This window comes from Pelodiscus sinensis, chromosome 32 (assembly GCF_049634645.1).
Source record: "Pelodiscus sinensis isolate JC-2024 chromosome 32, ASM4963464v1, whole genome shotgun sequence".
Classification (NCBI taxonomy): Eukaryota; Metazoa; Chordata; order Testudines; family Trionychidae; genus Pelodiscus; species Pelodiscus sinensis.
Window position 1 is genome coordinate 11,904,543 of NC_134742.1, and position 17,656 is coordinate 11,922,198.

At 53.1% G+C, this 17,656-nt stretch overlaps 2 protein-coding genes across 7 annotated transcripts in view; both read left to right on the forward strand.

Moving 5' to 3' along the window:
* Nucleotides 1–12,537, forward strand: part of LOC102446706 (C-type lectin domain family 2 member B-like) — a 29,634-nt gene extending 17,097 nt beyond the window's left edge. For all 3 annotated transcript variants that reach the window (XM_014577528.2, XM_075913491.1, XM_075913492.1), the window contains 2 exons: nucleotides 355–458; nucleotides 2,531–12,537. In XM_014577528.2, the coding sequence (XP_014433014.2) occupies nucleotides 355–458; nucleotides 2,531–2,654 (228 nt within the window). In that variant the 3' untranslated portion in view covers nucleotides 2,655–12,537. The remainder of the gene's footprint in view (nucleotides 1–354; nucleotides 459–2,530) is intronic.
* A 1,465-nt stretch (nucleotides 12,538–14,002) lies between these two features.
* Nucleotides 14,003–17,656, forward strand: part of LOC102446465 (C-type lectin domain family 2 member B-like) — a 39,453-nt gene continuing 35,799 nt past the window's right edge. For 3 of the 4 annotated variants that reach the window (XM_075913478.1, XM_075913477.1, XM_075913476.1), the window contains exon 1: nucleotides 14,005–15,203. In XM_075913478.1, the coding sequence (XP_075769593.1) occupies nucleotides 15,119–15,203 (85 nt within the window). In that variant the 5' untranslated portion in view covers nucleotides 14,005–15,118. Of the gene's footprint in view, nucleotides 15,204–17,656 lie in introns of all 4 variants that reach the window. The other variant, XM_075913482.1, reaches the window with a different exon arrangement.

Genomic DNA, 17,656 nt, shown 5'->3' on the forward strand with positions numbered 1-17,656 from the left:
GGGAGACCCCTCGGATGATCCCTAGGGATGTGATCGACTAGCCAACTATCTGATACGCAAATGCTTCTTGGCGAGTCGACCCGCTAGTCAACCAGTCGCTCTGCCGCCTCTATCCGAAAGAAGAGGCAAAGGGGGGAAGCAGGAGGTGCTTCAAAGCAGCCAATTCATCAACATTATCACTCTTGAGACTCAGGGCCCTGGGAAGGGGTGGGAGTCCCTGGATCAAGTCATTGTAGAATAATCTCTTCCAAGCGGCGTGTTGGTGGGGTCCCCTCTGTCGGCCAGTAGATTCGCCCCGCTGGCTGGGAGCTGCGTCCGGCGTTCACGCGCGGCGTCCCGCGGCTCTCCTTGCAGGCCTTCATGCTGCGCTACAGAGGCCTCTCTGACCACTGGATCGGCCTCCAGGGGGAGGAAGACCAGCCCCGGCGATGGGTGAACGGCACCGAATTCAACAACTGGTGAGTTCTCCCTTCTCCCCCTGAGCGTGGGCTGGACTTGGACCAGCCGGGACTCGTCACTGGCCAGGGAAAGCTGAGTCCGGCATGATACCGGCCTGTGTCTGCGTCCGCCCCCCACGCCGCCTCTCGGGGAGGCACAGGGGAGCAATGGGGAGAGGGGGGTCAGCTTCCAGGCCTGCGTGGGGCTGATTCCTCTCTGCCTTCAGAGATCTCCACCCCCTGTTTCCTGGGGTGTCATGGAGTTGGGTCCCTCTGCATGGGTCTCTGCTGCTTTGCACCTGAGGGGTGCAAATTTCCTGCCCTTCTGCGCTGGGCTCTAACGTAGCTGCTCTCTCTGTCTGTCTCCTCCCGCCCATGCCAAACAGCTGCTCTCTGTGTGCTGTGGCTGCCCCTCTCTCCTGGACTCTGCTGTGGCTCTCTCTAGGGCCGGAGGGGCGCTGCTGCCCTCTTGCCTCTGCCCGGGGCAGGGGGAAACCTGGCAGCTGCGGCTGACTGAACTCCCATGTACGTGTTTGCCGTGGGGGGAGCCCTAACCCTGTCGCAGCTGCCCTGGAAGGAACGGCTCAGACGTCTCATTCATCAGCAGCTGCCGGGCCCATGGCGGGAGGGCAAGGGGCTGCTCTCGTGTTGCCCCCAACCGCGGCGCTGGGGGGGATATTCTCCCTCAGAGCTTCCCAGCTGGGCCCAGGGGACCAGAACTGGGAGACCTGGGTTCTGAGCCCCGCTCTGTCGCTAATAGCTGCCGGGGGCAGGTCCCTTTGCCTCCGTGTTAAGAGGTGTGTGACGTCGTGGGAACGCTTGTCGGTCCTGTGGTCACATTGTTTGCTTCGTTGTGTGTGTGATTCTACTGGCTTGTGCTCTTCCTGAGTAACTCTGGGTGTGTGTGGAATAGTGATAGAAATGTAGCCGTGTTAGTCTGGTGTAGCTGAAGCAAAAGACAGGACTATGTAGCACTTTAAAGACTAACAAGATGGTTTATTAGGTGATGAGCTTTCCTGGGCCAGACCCACTTCCTCAGCTCAAATAGTGGAAGAAAATAGTCACAACCACAGATACCAAAGGATACAATTAAAAAAAAGAACACATATGAAAAGGACAAATCACATTTCAGAACAGAAGGGGGATGCGGGGGAGGAGGGGGGGAAGGTAAATGTCTGTGAGCTAATGATATTAGAGGTGATAATTGGGGAAGCTATCTTTGTAATGGGTAAGATAACTAGAGTCTTTGTTGAGACCCCCGCGTAAAGTGTCGAATTTTAGCATGAATAACAGTTCAGAGGATTCCCTTTCAAGTGCAGATTTAAAAGGCTTTTGAAGCAGGATGCAGGTAATTAAGGCTTTGAGACAATGTCCTTTCTGGTTGAAATGGCAAGAAACGGTTTTTTCTTTGTGATCTTGTCTAATATCTGTTTTGTGGGCGTTGATCCTTTGGTGAAGTGTCTGAGACGTTTGTCCAATGTACATAGTAGATGGACACTTTAGGCACATGATAGCATAGATTATATTTCTGGATGCACAGGAATATGTGTTCTTGTGTGTGTGTGTGTGTGTGTGTGTGTGTGCCTCACTTTCCCTGGGAAAGCTGGGCATGAGTCACTGGGGAAGTATGTGCAGTCTCTCACCTCCTGAGGACCAGGTGACAGCAGATAACACCTTGGGACCGGGAGGCAGGATAAAGGAGGAGGCGGGACTGCCTAGAGGGCTGGGACCAGTTGCTGGGTGTGTGAGTTGAGTTTTCAGCTGGCTGAGGGAGAGGAGAGTCTAGCTGGCTTGGGGGGTCGGGCAGAAGCCTCTGGGCTCCCTTTATCCCCAAGATGGATGGTGCTAACTGCTCCTGGTTCCTGTAACGGCAAGTCGGTGCTACGCTGTGTCCCTGACAACGCGTGAGCCTTCTCTTCTACCTGCTGCCTGGGAGTCACGTCCGGATGGGTGACTGCCCCACACTCGGTGATGGAGGAGGGGGACCCCAGTGAGCGGCCTTGGTGGGCCGTGTGACTGTGCGTGTCCATGGACTGTGCTGGGAGTCGCTCCCACCCCATGCCTCTGACGGTCCCTCTGTGCCTTCCCCGCAGGTTTAAAATCGGAGGGGGCGGGGAGTGCGTGTACCTGAAGGAAGGCATCGCCATCAGCTCCTCGCGGTGCTCAATGGAGAGACGCTGGATCTGCAGCGCGCCCCCCGGGGGGCCAAAGGCGTAGCCGGGCAGGGGGCTGGAGGTCCCGCCCCCGAAGAGACGGGAGAACGTCGACGCGGACGGGCCGGGCCGTTTCTCCAGCCAGTGGGCGCGAGAGCTAAACCAAAGAGCACCCGGGAGGGCCGAAGAGACCCATGTGTGGGCGTAAACATTCCCCAGTGGGCAAGGGATCCTGTGACTGCCCATTCGGTGTCCTTTCCTCTCCTCAGGCAGCAGGCTGGACCCGAGGCAGTGGGGGATTCCTGTCCCCTGAGGCCTCTTTCCCTGCTGCGTCTGAGCCAGATCAGCCGGGTGCCAGCACAGCGGGTTTCAAACTTTGTTTTTTCTCCTGAATTCCTGGCTGCCCAGTGCAGCAGGGGGCCTGCAGCTACCACCCGGCCCCACAAGCTCTGGGGTCTGGGGCTGCCCTGCTGCCTGGCCCTTACAGCCCAGGTAACGCCCCGTGGGCGGCATATGTGGCCCAAAGAGATAGCTGAGCAGCGCTCCACTTACGGCCACTGCATCGCTTCCTTCAGCCGCTCTTGTCAATGTCACAGCTGCCTTCTGAACCAATGGACTCATGGGTCGATGGAAGAACTAGGCCGATTAGCCCTAGAAAACCTACAGAAAGTCCAGGGGGAGCAGGCCCGACAATATAACAAAGGGGCGAAGGCCCGGACCTTTCGGCCTGGCGATAGGGTACTGCTCTTGCTCCCCTCCGTGGAATCCAAACTGTTAGCCGAATATCAGGGACCGTTTGAAGTGACCTGGAGGCTGGGTCCCGTGGATTACAAAGTACGGCTACCGGGGAGACGTAAGGAAACCCGCATATACCATGTAATCCTGTTAAAGGCTTGGAAGGAGCGGGATGCCATGATAGCCCCTGTGATGACGCGTTGGGGTCCCCCGTCTTCTGCACCCCCGAAATGGCACGAACAGACTCCACCAGCCAGTAGAATAGAGGTGGTTTATTGCTTCTCCAGTATACAGCACAGCACAGATGTCATCAGGTTACAGGGCAGGCCTAGGATGCCTCAGCCCCCCTTGATATGGGGTAGGGGTCTCGGCTTCTAAACCCCTCAACCTTTGCTGAGGCTGCTTCCTCCATGCTCCCAGACAGAAACTAACTCCCTCTCCTCCAGCCCTGCCCCCCAGCCAGGGCAGCATTCACCTTCCTTTGTTCCTCTCCATGGGGGTTATCTGGTCGGACCGGTTGAGAGGGCCTCTTTGCATAATGACCCATCCCTGTCCTTCTGGGCTGTGGTACCGGCGGCAGCCAGTGGGGTTACCACAGACCCATAGAAACCAGCAAGTTCTCCCCCACTACGTCACAGCCCCAGATGCCCCAGAGCCAGAGCTAGGGCCACAAGTCAGCTCCCTAGGGGAATGTCCAGTAGTAGATCTCGGGGGAGACCTGGACCAGCCACAACGACAGCAGGTAGGAAGCCTGTTGGCCAGATTCTCGCATGTCCTGTCGAGCCGGCCAGGGAGAACCCCACTAGCGAGTCATCACATTGTCACCATCGCTGGCCAGAAGGTGAGAGATAACAATCGACCCCTACCACGAAAAATGTGGGATGCCGTACGTCGAGAGCGGAAAGAAATGTTGGACCTCGGGGTCATAGAAGAGTCCAGGAGTGAGTGGAGAAGCCCGATCGTGTTGGTCCCCAAGCCTGATGGGTCGGTACGGTTCTGCGTCGATTTCCGAAAAGTCAACGCTATATCACGGTTCGACGCTTATCCAATGCCCAGGGTAGACGATGGCTCGAGCGAATAGGAAAAGCCGAGTACATCTCCACTCTAGATCTTACAAAGGCGTACTGGCAGATTCCTTTAACCCCGGCGGCAAAAGAAAACACAGCTTTTCCAACCCCCTTCGGGCTGTATCAGTTCACGATGATGCCGTTCAGTTTGCATGGGGCCGCCGCTACGTTCCAGCACCTAATCAATCAAGTCCTGAGACCCCACGAGGGGTATGCGGCGGCGTACATCGACGACATCGTTGTGTATAGCAGGAGCTGGGAGGAGCACCTTCACCGCCTAGAAAAGGTGCTAGAAGCCAAGCTGACGGCGAATCCAGCTAACTGCTACCTAGGTCAACGAGAGGTGACGTACCTAGGGTACACCGTGGGAAGAGGAGCAGTAAAACCATTGGTGGATAAGGTGCAGGCCCTCTGAGACCACCCCACCCCGACGACAAAGAGGCAGGAGGGGCAGGTTTTAGGGCTGGCGGGGTACTACCGCAGATTTGTGCCCAACTTTTCCACCCTAGCGGCCCCCCGACCAATCTGACCAAGAACCAACGGCCACGGTAAGTGGAATGAGTGGAAAGTGGAAGAGGCATCCTAGGTCCTGAAAAACCAGCTGCTTCGAGAACCAGTCTTGGCTCAGCCGGACTTCACAAGACCTTTCATACTCCAGATCGATGCCTCGGAGGTTGGGCTGGGAGCGGTGTTATCCCAAGAAACGGATGGGGAGGAACACCCAATTCTTTACCTCAGCCCGGGAAACGAAGTACTCAACGATTGAACGGAAGGCCTGGGAAACAAAGTGGGCCATTGAGGCCTTTCGCTATTACCTGCTAGGGGGATCGTTTACATTAGTAACTGATCACGCCCCACTCAGATGGCTGCAAACCATGAAGGACACCAACGCCTGAATAATGCGCTGGTATTTGCACTGCAGCCTTGCTCTTTCCAGTTGGCCAATAGACTAGGGGGAGGAGGGAGACATACGAATGCTGATTTCTTCTCCCGCAGTAGCCCGGGGGAGGGAGAGGAAGGACCCGCTGGGGGAGCCATCTTAAGGGCGGGGGAGTGTGATGGAGCAGTCCAGCCCCACACTGGCCAAGGGGGAAGCCAGCAAGCCACGCCCCTGCAGCCATGCTGGGCATGCTCCAACTGCGGACCAGGTATAAAGACCAGGGAGACAGCTCAGTTGGGGCTGGCCTCCGGGGAGGGAGGACCTCCGGAGCCACGTCTGGACCTGCCGCCGGAGCTGGAACCACCGGGCCTGCCGCCCTCACCGCTACAGGCTGAGCCTGACTGCAACGCCGACCCCGGGGGACAGCCCCCCCCAGCTGCGGTGGGCAAACTCTGCGCCGCTGCCACAGACATTGGGCCTGCCAACGTCACGGCCACCACCAGCACCGTTCCTGTCTCCGTCGGACAGGGGGCTGGGGTAGGAAGCAACCCAGGGCAGGGGGCAGGAAATCGCTTGGTGCATTTTGGGGAGAACTCCCCACCGAGCCAGTGCTGGGAACCATCCACCACTAATAGGGCTCTGGGTTGGGGTCCAGTGGAGAGGGAGGACCCGGACCCCCCTAGCCCATCCTCCCAGAGCCTGGACTAGGACTCAAGGCCAGTGTTTGCCGTGGACTAGGCCTCAGGGCCCATGGGTGTAAAGGCTCTACCCCAGGGCCAAACGGGGCGGGGTGAGAGCACCCCGCAACAGACAGGAAGCCGAGAGGTGGCTGTAGAGTACCATGCGACCGTCCGTTTTCCTACCTCGGCATGGTACTAAGCTTCTGCAGAAATCCATTCTTGTCTGGTGCTGCTGACCACCCGAGGCCCACACAGAGGGGTCCAGAGGATGGTCCTGTTTTGGGAACAGTATTTTTATTTATGCAGGAGGGAAGGGCTGGCATGCCCTTACCAGTGTGGGCTGCACAGCAGTAAGCTTCCAGGAGAGATCGTCACAAAGAGGTGATGCTGGCATACTACACCCCGACGGTTGGCTTACGGGACGCAGCTCCAGTTCCATAAATAACATAGCTTGAGTCAACTTACCTTAAAACTGAGCTTGGCACCATCCCTGCAGCGGGAGGTCGGCGGGAGGAAGCGCTCCTCTCGGCTTCCCTTCCTCCTCCCAACTGCCAGGGGGTGCCCTTGCTGATGGGGAGCATCCTCAGCATTCGATTTAGCAGGTCCTTATTAGACCCGCTAAATCAAATGCCAGAAGATCAATCTCCATCCAGCGCAGCAACTGGAGATGTGGCCCTTAGTCTCTAAGGGTATGTCTACACTACCCCGCTAGTTCGAATTAGCGGGGTAATGTAGGCATACTGCACTTGCAAATGAAGCCCGGGATTTGAATTTCCCGGGCTTCATTTGCATAAGCGGTGAGGGGGAAATCTCGCTCCCCTGGGGTACAGAGCCCTCAGAAGGGTTCGAGGCTGGAGGTCAAATCAAATCAGTGAGGCAGGAGAGAAACCTAGAAGAGAAAACTTTATTATGCATGCATGCAGGCTGGCAGCCGTAGCAGTCAGCCCTGAGTTACAGGGTTTTTGATCCTTTATACAGAATGCTTAGACAGTTCAGTTGTGGATTGTTATTCTTTAACATATCAAAGTCTCAGCAGAAGTACTCTGAGACTTCTGTTCACCCCAGGAGTGCTAGAAGTAAGTTTTACAAAACAAAGGCACATGAGAATGTGGAGTGAGTAGTCTTACAAGGCAAACTGTGACAAAGATAAGAGTTTACATGATAATTTGTGACAGACTAGGAGTATCCATGAATTTGAGATAGTCATTTGTAAGGGTCTTGATTAGAGTTAATTTGATTTCTCTCTGTTACAGGGAGAGAGGCCTGGAAAACTTTTAACCCTTACAACAGTTTTCTTTTAGAGAGTTTTGATTTCTGCAGTCCCCCCTTAGACACAATTGGAGTTATTTGATTTTTCTCCCACAGCGGGGAGCCGCCATTTTTAAATCCCCACTGGTTCGAACCCCGTGCAGCGGGGTGTACCGGTAGTTCGGAATAGGAACCTAGTCCGAACTACCTAGTTCGAGCCCTGTGTAGCCGCGCTGCACGGGGTTCGACCCAGCGGGGATTTAAAAATGGCGGCTCCCCGCTTATGCAAATGAAGCCCGGGAAATTCAAATCCCGGGCTTCATTTGCAAGTGCAGTATGCCTACATTACCATCCTAGTTCGAACTAGCGGGGTAGTGTAGACATACCCTAATGGAACTTGGAGCATCCTTGTTCCAGATAAGGAGAGGTCTACCTTATGTTGGCCCTGACCACCAACCTTTCCTGGAAAGCCCCAAATCGTGGTGACCTTCTAGGCACGGGCCTGTGTAGGTGCGGTCTCTCCAGAGCTGCTGTCCTGTTTACATGCATCATTGATGCATCCACTGTGTTGTGACGGGCTCCATGTCAGTTTGTTGGTTTGCACAACTTTAAAACCTCTGATTTATTTAACACTGCTATTATTGCCAACTTATATATTTAACAGCCCCCTCCCCTTTTTTCTGCACAGTGTTTATAATGGGTTGTTATGCTTCGTCTCAGGGGAATTCCACAACTGTTGCATTTGGAGCCACAGTAAAATTGCACTGCGCCTCGGGAACAGCAGTAACTGAAACATTGTTGGTTGCGTCTAGACTGGCAAGTTTTTCTGGAAAATCAGCCGCTTTTCTGTGCTGCTCCCGCTCAGGAAAAAGCCCTCTTGCGAAAATGTATTTGCCGACAGTGCCGACAGCTAAAAAGTGTTTTGCGCAAAAAAGCCCTGATGGCGAAAATGGCAATCGGGGCTTTCTTGCGCAAAACCGCGTCTAGATTGGCACGGACACTTTTCCACAAAAAGTGCTTTTGCGCCAAAGCATCCGTGCCAATCTAGACGCTCTTTCCGCAAATGCTTTCAACGGAAAAACTTTTCCGTTAAAAGCATTTGAGGACAATCATGCCAGTCTAGACGAAGCCTGTTGGGTTTGAATGTGCATTGCAAGGTGATGTCATTACAGTGTTAAGATTATTGATATCTGACTAAGGCTTTGTCTAGATGGCAGGCTTCTTTCAGAAGAATCTTTTCTGGAAGAGATCTTCCGGAAAAACTTCTTCCGCAAGAGCGTGTCCACACTGCCAAAGCGCATTGAAAAAGCCATCTGCTTTTTCTAAAGATAGCGTCCTTTCAGTTTGGATGCTATCTTGCATGCAAACTGTGATTACTATGGGTGGAATGGCTACCTGGGCATCTGTGCTTTTTCCTCTTTCCTCTCCTTGCAAAAGAACTCCCTCTTCTTTGTCCACACGTGTCTTTTTTCAAAAGAGCTCTTTGGGAAAAAGTCGTCTTCCTCATGGAAAGGGGTTTACCAATGTCGGAAAAACTCCTCTGTTCTTTTGATTTTTTTTCAGAAGAACGCAATTGCAGTGTGGGCATAAGTGACATTTTTTTGGAAAAACAGCTGTTTTTCCAAAAAAAAAAAACCCCTCTGTTGTGTAGACATACCCTCATACTGTTCCACTGAGGAGTGCGTTGATGACACAGACTTGACTGATGGGTGTGCATGCACCTTTCAATTAACACAACTCTCAGGGTAAGTTAATTGCAAGCCCCCACTCCAGACCCACAGGCTATGTGAACGGGTCTGGAACTTTGGGAGTGAATGTGTGGGGGTGCTTTGCAAAGTATTGAGTGTTTTGGGGGGAGAGGAGGAGACTACCTCCCACAGAGGGCCACAAGGCTACAAGGACAGCAGGAAGGAGTAACTGGAAACATAGGGTATGTCTAGACTACATGGTTCTGTCGACAGAGTTGTGTAGATTAGCTTTCTAGACATAGGAAAATGGAGCAGCAATTTAAATAATCCCGCTTCATTTACATCAAAATGGCTGCTGCACTGTGCCCATCAGCTGTTTGGCAGCACAGCGCGGTAGTCTGGACGCTTTGTGGTCGACAAGGGAAGCCTTTGTCGACTGCCCTGTTATGCCTCGTGGAATGACATTTTCCTATGTCTAGAAAGCTAATCTACACGACTCCGTCGACAGAGTCATGTATTCTAGACATACCCATAGGCTACGTCTAGACTGGCATGATTTTCCATAAATGCTTTTAACGGAAAAGTTTTTCCGTTAACAGCATTTGCGGAAAAGAGCGTCTGGATTGGCACGGACGCTTTTCCGCAAAAGCACTTTTTGTGGAAAAGCGTCCGTGGCCAATCTAGATGCGCTTTTCCGCAAAAAAGCCCTGATCGCCATTTTTGCGATCGGGGCTTTTTTGTGGAAAACACGACTGTGCTGTCTACACTGGCCCTTTTGCGCAAAAGTTTTTTGGAAAAAGACTTTTGCCTGAATGGGAGCAGCATAGTATTTCCACAAAAGCACTGACAATCTGACATGAGATCGTCAGTGCTTTTGTGGAAATTCAAGCGGCCAGTGTAGACAGCTGGCAAGTTTTTCTGAAAAGCGGCTGATTTTCCGGAAAAACTGGCCAGTCTAGACACAGCCATAGTGTTTGAGCCTGGAGCAAGATGTAGCCTGAAACATGTGTTCTTGGTGCTGTCAGCAAAATAAGCTGGGCCCTGTTATCTTTGTTTTGTTCTGTGTCAAGGGAACCAGCACTTTTGTACAGTGTTTGTCAATAAACAAATCTGGGCCCAATAAATCCTTGCTTCTCACTGCTTTCTCCTAATTGGAACAATTTATTGACCCTCAATTTTTGGGGGTGCTGCTCAGATCAGAATGGGTATCTCTTTATTCTGGAGCACAAATTAACATGCACACACCTGTATGTGTGTGTGTGTGTGTGTGTGTGTAGCTCTGCTAGTGTGATCACACGCATCCTGCCTCGTTGAGGTAAGTGACGGTTGAATTTTAAATTTAGGAATGGGCTAAGCTAGCCAGACAAGAAACCACCGTTCCTGTTTCCTCTCCCTGCTTTGAAAGTCTTTCTAGAACAAGCCTGGGCAAAATCCGGCCTGCGGGCCGAATCCAGCCCGCCAAGCCACCGGATCTAGCCCATGGACATTGCAGAGAGCCCCAGGCCTCGCCACACTCACACGCTGTTCAGAAATGTGGCTGCGGGGTGGTTTTTCTTTTAAAAACTATGAGTCCGGAGGGATAGCGGGGGGACTTTAGGAGCTGCTTCAGCCTCCAGCACAATCCCCATTGGCCGGCTTCTGGACAGAAACTGGCCAATGGGAGCTGCCTATTTCAATAACCGGCAGCCACGAAGCACAAGGAGCTCCAGAGCACATGGCTGTAGCCTGCTTCTTAAGTGATTAAACAGCCCAGCCCAGCCAGAGGTTCAGGGTCTCTTGCACGGAGCTGATTAATCACCTGTGACGCCGTGCTGCCACACAGTTTAGAGGGAACATTGGCAGGCAGGGAGGCTGCTGGCTGGTAAGTCTCCTGACCAAAACCTACCTCTGGCATCCCAGCCCCTTCCCTTCCCCAACACTTTTCCCCCCACACCTGCCCCCTACTCCCCATAACCAAATCCTCTGCCCTCCTCCTGTACCCATACCCCCTGCCAGATCTGGCACTCCAATCCCCTGCCCCAGATCACAGTCCCCTCCTGCCCTTGCTTATAGCCCAAATCCTTGCACCCTCTCCTGTATCCCAGTTCCCTGCCCTAAGTCACAATCCAAACCCCTGCACACCAGTCCAGTGCCCCAGCTGCTTCCTCCAACCAAACACCCGCCCTTACTCCAAGCTCCCTTCTGCATCCAACTTCCATCCCAGACCCCTGCACCTCCTCCAGTAATATCATGGAAGAGTGCGGCCCTCAACCACATTTCAAATTCTTGGAGCGCCCTCCCCCTCCATCAAAAATGATTGCCCATCCCTGTTCTAGAAAGTGGCTCACACAACAACGTTGCACAACCTGCTGATGTTTGAGGGCAGGGATCTGTCTGGCCGTAACACCTAAGGACCCAGAGTCTCAGAAGGGTGGCTGTATTAGTCTGTAACTTTAAAAGCAATGAGTCGTCCTGTGGCCCCTTAAAGACCAACAAAAATATTACCTAAGGATCCAGAGATCTGTGCCACCCAGAGGGTCAGACAGACCCTGTCCCACCTGAGATTAGGGGGAATTTTGCTTCTTTTTTGCCCACACAGGCCACTAACCAGGACTTACTCCTCTTTCCTCATCTAAACCTTGCAGTGACCCCTCGCTATGATTTCACTGGGCTGACTGGGAAGTCAGTCAGTTGCCCCGGTCTTGCTGCTTTTCAACGCAGCTTTGTGCTTCTCAAAATCCCTAGCACCTAAGGGCTTGTCCCCACTATGCTGCGGATTAATGCTGCAGCGGGCGATCCACCAGGTGTCTATTTTGAGGCGCTAAATCAATCTCCGAGTGCTCTCTGCTCGATAGTAGTGCTCCACCAGGATGAGACGAGCAGCCAGCGTTGATGGGAGAGCAACACTCCTCCCCCTGACCTTACCGCACACATGATGTTATGGCAAGTATGTCAAATAGCATAGCTGAAGTCACATAGATTAGATTGGCATGGGATGAAGGGGTTAGGGTATGTTCCACAGGACCAAACCAACACGAGTTTGGATTTTCCCCTTTGTTCTCTTCCCCCTGCCCTCCCTTTCTACGGCGGCAAAAACAAGGAGAGGAGGGAGGGGAAACTGCAAAAATGTTCAGGTTCAAAAGCTTAACTTTCATTTTTGGTTAAACCCCCCAACTTTTCATTTCTAGGGCTGTGGGCTCTGCTGCAAGAGGAGGATTTCCCTGGAAAACACCCCATGATGAGTCAGCCACAGGGGTGTTTTCAGTGTTAAGTCCTGTAGGTTCAAAGACCCTACGCAGGAGAGCTCCAGCCAATCACAGTCCGTCTTTACACACCTCTGCAAAGGTGGGAGCACAACAGTGACCCACAGGAAGTGGCTTCTGACCAGCAAGCTCCATGGTGCCTCAGCGTGGGTGGCTTTACACGGCTTCTGCTGGCCTCTCGGATCAGCTCTCCCTCGCCCACGGATCTTTCCGTTCCCTCGGGAGGGGGAGGGGGATTGAGGTGAGGGTAACCAGTTCTGGGCCTCTCCCTCCCATTACAGAAGGATGTGGACACGTTGGAGAGTCCAGTGGAGGGCAACCAAAATGATTGGGAGCGAGAGCACATGACGTATGAAGAGAGGCTGATCGCAGTGGGGGCGGGTGACAGAACAAGGAGCAATGGTCTCAAGTTGCAGTGGGGGAGGTCTAGGTTGGATATTAGGAAAAATTATTTCCCTAGGAGGGTGGGGAAGCCCTGGGATGGGTTCCCTAGGGAGGGGGTGGAATCTCCAACCCTAGAGGTAAAGTGCCAGCTTGATAAAGCCCTGGCTAGGATGATTGAGTTGGGATTGGTCCTGTTTTGGGCAGGGGGTTGGCCTCTGACTCCTGAGGTCTCTGCCAACTCCAGGAGGCTAAGACTTTCAATTCTTGTCTTCCCAACACTGAGGGGTCTCGGTGCAGTCTCCTCCAGCTTCATGTGGGGGTCTATGGCCTCCTGTTCACCATGGCTGTGTCCAGACTGGCAAATTTTCCGCAAAATCATCTGCTTTTGCGGAAAAACTTGCCAGCTGTCTACACGGGTCCCTTGAATTTCCGCAAGAACACTGACGATCTCATGTAAAATCATCAGTGTTTCTTGCGGAAATACTATGCTGCTCCCGTTCGGGCAAAGGTCTTTTTTCGAAAGACTTTTGAGCAAAAGGGCCAGTGTAGACAGCACAGTAGTGTTTTCTGCAAAAAAGCCCCGATGGCGAAAATGGCGATCGGGGCTTTTTTGCGGAAAAGCGCATCTAGATTGGCATGGACGCTTTTCCGCAAAAAGTGCTTTTCCAGAAAAGCATCCTGTCAATCTAGACGTGCTTTTCCGAAAATGCTTTTAACGGAAAACTTTTCCGTTAAAAGCATTTTTGGAAAATCCTGCCAGTGTAGACGTAGCCTCTAATGTTCTATGATTCTATGATGCGGGGCTGTTCGGGGCTAGGGCAGGGACTTGGGTTCATGACTGGGGTAGGGTTTCAGGATGCGAGCTCCAGCAGAGCATTTTCAGAAAATCATGCCAATGTAGGCGTAGCCCATAGTTTCCTTCCTAACTCCTTGGTGAGCCCTGGGAGGGATGGACGGGCCCTTTTCTCGTGGTTCCTGCTGCTCACGCTTGTTGCTGGGGTTAGCCCATCAGGCCAAGGCCAGGGCGTGGTATTGCTGGGAGCCACAAGTGAGAATCAAGGGAGTCACCAGGAAAAATAATAGAATCATAGAACACTAGGGGGCTGTGTCTACACTGGGCCACTTATTCCGGAAAAGCAGCCGCTTTTCCGGAATAACTTGCCAGCTGTCTACACTGGCCGCTTGAATTTCCGGAAAAGCAATGACGATCTACTGTAAAATTGTGTTTTTCCAGAAAAACTATGTTGCTCCCGTTCGGGCAAAAGTCCTTTTCTGGAAAACTGTTCCGGAAAAGGGCCAGTGTAGACAGCACAGTAGTCTTTTCTGGAAAAAAGCCCTGATCGCGAAAATGACGATCGGGGCTTTTTTGCGGAAAAGCGCGTCTAGATTGGCCACGGACGCTTTTCCGGAAAAAGTGCTTTTCCGGAAAAGCATCCTGCGAATGTAAACGCTCTTTTTCTGGAAATACTTATAACGGAAAACTGTTCCGTTTTAAGCATTTCCAGAAAAGGGTGCCAGTGTAGACATAGCCTAGGACTGGAAGGGACCTCGAGAGTCCAGTCGCCTGCCCTCACAGCAGGACCCAGTACTGTCTAGAGCAGTGCTTCTCAATCTTTGTTTATAATGTACTCCCTTAAAAAATTATAAGTACCCCCAGGACCTAGAGTTTTCAGACACTCAACATTTTTTTCTACCATTGCAACACATTTGTTTTAACAACTTAATCGTAGCCGGGTGGGTGATGGCATTTTTGGGTGTAAAAAGTACAAAACTAATAAAATGCTGTAAAACTTAAAACAGAAATTCAGGTTTCGCCAAATGTTAGTGGTGTCGACGTACCCCCCAGACTGCTCTCGAGTACCCTTGAGGGGACGTGTACCACTGGATGAGAAACACTCATCTAGATCATCCCTGATAGATGTCTGTCCAACCTGCTCTTAAGTATCTCCAGAGAAGGAAATAAAAACCGGAAGCAAACCCCCCCTTTGGGGTGCAGCTCTCCAGCCTGCAGAGGGACAGCCTTTGAAACTCCCCCCTGAACTTCTTCCCACCCCCCATCAGTGGCTGTAGCACCCATTTCCCTTTGGGGGGGCGAATTGGGCTAGGCTCCCTGACTCCGGGAGAGCCCAGCTGCAGTGCGGGTCCCCCTCCCCGTGCGTGAGAGAGCTATCAGCCTCGACCGGCAAGGTCACGAGCCAAAAAAATACCAGAGTCCTCCTGCCACCCAAACCTCCAGGGGCCTGGCTCTTGGATTCAGGCGCTTCACCCTCCCACCAGCCATATCCCATCAGCAGAGCTGGGAAACAGTGCCATGAGGCATCAGGAGAGCTTTGAGGCTGATTTTTGCATAGGACACAAGGCCCAAGGTAGGGCCCCACCCTGCTCCAGTTTGGACCCATGCCAGCTTGCTGTGCGAGGCCTGACGTTTCCTGTGTGGTTTCCAAGCGGGCTGGCCTGGGAGGCGTCCGTTTCCTCCGCACGTTGGTGCCCTACAAGCCAAACGGTCCGGATCTCAGGCAACCCGTCCCTGGGTCTCTCGGTCTGTCTCTGATTCCCTCCAGCCCCTTCCCATTTGCTGGGAGGTAAGAATAGCGACTGCAGAGGATGCAGGATGAGGCGGGTTACACGGTGCTGAATCTCCGATCCAAGATGGGAACCACCAGGTGCCTGGCGGCAAACAGGATCCAAGGTATCGCTCCGAAGTCTCTGCAGGGCCTCTCCCTTCCCTCACAGTCATTCCAGATTGTGCTTTCGGAGAGAGGGAGGGGGGCGGTCTGAGGCTGGCTGGGAAACAGGCCACGGATGCTTCTTGTGATGCAGGCTCTGGCCTGGGAGGTGGGTGAATTGGTTTGAATCTTTGCTCTGCCGGCCAACTCTTTTGTGTTCCCCTGGAGAACTCCCGTCTTTGCTCCGGGCCTCGGTTTGCCCAGCTGTGACATGGGGATAAAAGCACTGCCAGTCCGGGGGAGGATGGATACAGGAAAGACCATGAGATGTTTCAATGCTGTGGGGCTTACCAAGCGTGCTCTAGCTAGGAGGATGTTCGTATGGGTGCGATGGAGGACAGCAAAGGAAGGGGGGGGATGAGGAGGATCGACATATCAGAGCCGTGGTGCTGGAACTGGTCCGTGCTACACTCCAGACAGGCTGTGGGTGGGTATGGGGTTTATCGGCCAACACTCAACCCAGCACCGTTCTTGCTCCGTTGTGTCTCTCAAGGCCCAGCCCTACGGCCTGGAGGGCTCGGCTCTGTTTCTTGCCGAGTTTGTATGGAGCAGAAGAAGAGAAATCCCGCAATGAGCTGTTTGGGGCTAGGATCCCCGACATCTTGGTGTAGAAAGCAACCCAATGGAGCCTGCCTGGCTGCCCTGTAGGTATTCAACGTGAACCACCCCGCAGGGAATAGTAATAGAGATGTCGCCGAATTAAGCTGATCTTGCTGAAACAAAAGACAGGACTATGCAGCACTTTTAAAGACTAACAAGATGGTTTATTAGGCCTTGATGAGCTTTCGTGGGCCAGACCCACTTCCTCAGATCAAATTCATGCCAATTCTCTTCCAGAATTTGATGTGAGGAAGTGGGTCTGGCCACTGATAGCAGTTTTCAAGTATCTAAAAGGGTGTTACAAGGAGGGTGGAGAAAAATTGTTCTCCTTGGCCTCTGGGGATAGAACAAGAAGCAATGGGCTTAAATTGCAGCAAGGGAGGTTTAGGTGGGACATTAGGAAAAACTTCCTAACTGTCGGGCTGGTGAAACACTGGAATAAATTGCTCAGGGGGGTTATGGAATCTCCATCCCTAGAGATATTGAAGAGCAGGTTGGACAGACACCTGTCAGGGATGGTCTAGACGGTGTTTGGTCCTGCCGTGAGGGCAGGGGATGGGACTTGATGACCTCTTGAGGTCACTTCCAGTTCTAGTGTTCTATGATTCTACGATGTGGGGCTGTTCGGGGCTAGGGCAGGGACTTGGGTTCATGACTGGGGTAGGGTTTCAGGATGTGAGCTCCAGCAGGGCACTGTTTACATCAGGTGGCTCCTGGGTGGTGGTGCAATGGGATTAAGACAGGCTCGCCCTTGCCCTGGCCCTGCACCACACCCAAAAGCAGCCAGCAAACTCCTTCCCAAGTCTTGTTGTGGCCCCTGTCTGCACCGTGGAGATAGGATACAGAGTGGGAGAGGGGGGCACCTCGACATCAGCGCCTCCTCCTCTTCCTCCCCTGACTCGCACAGCAAACAGGAGGCTCCTGAGGGGTTTGCTCCAAGGCAAAGGGCAGGAGTTGTGCAGCAGTGGCAGAAGAAGCCGCTGAAGTGCCGGCGCTTGACAGCCTCTTGGCCAAACCAGTCAGGATCCCCTGTGAGAGGCTCCAAGATCGACCAGTAGATCCCGATCGACTGGTTGGTGTCCACTGTCCTAGCAGCAGCACTAAGCAACCACTCACAGTTGCTGCACTGGGCTAGGACCCAGGAGAACTGGATCCAGTTCCTAACTCTCCCCCAGATCCTGTGTGCGAGACCGTGACCAAATCGCTGCATCTCTCAGGGCCTCGGTCGCCTCTGTCTGCAACTGGAGGGATCTAATCAGCCCTTTGAGCAATGAGTTCTCACCAGGAGTCACTCGGTACTAGTGTCCAAGGGATAACAACGCATGCCGCGCCACATCCTGTCTCTGTCCTACCTCAGATTTGGTGTGTCCTGTGAAGCGTTCATCTAGGGACCGTTTCTCACCTCCATTTCCTGTATTGCTTTGTTTGACAATCTCGCCGAAGCTGAAAGAACAAGGTCAGCCCCGGGGCAGCCTGGCTCCTACCTGTTGCACTTCCTCAACGTTGCTGAGGAACAAACCCAGACGAAGGGTGGGCCGGAGCTGTATGGCTTTTGGGTTGTTTATTGGCACAGAGTCTCAAAAGTAAAGTGATACTCACACACACACACCCCACAGTCATGCTGGCAGTTTGGAGGCAGGCTGCAAGTGTAGCGTTGATTACTCCCTGGTGGCTGGAGTGCTGGCCAGGCATCAACTTCCTGCAGACTCATCCATGATGTTCCTTGGGAGATCCCTTCGGATCTGCAGGAGGCTTTGCTTCCTCTGGGCCGGTCCCAGGTTTCTTCTGTGATGTTACATTTTGTCCGAGAGAGAGA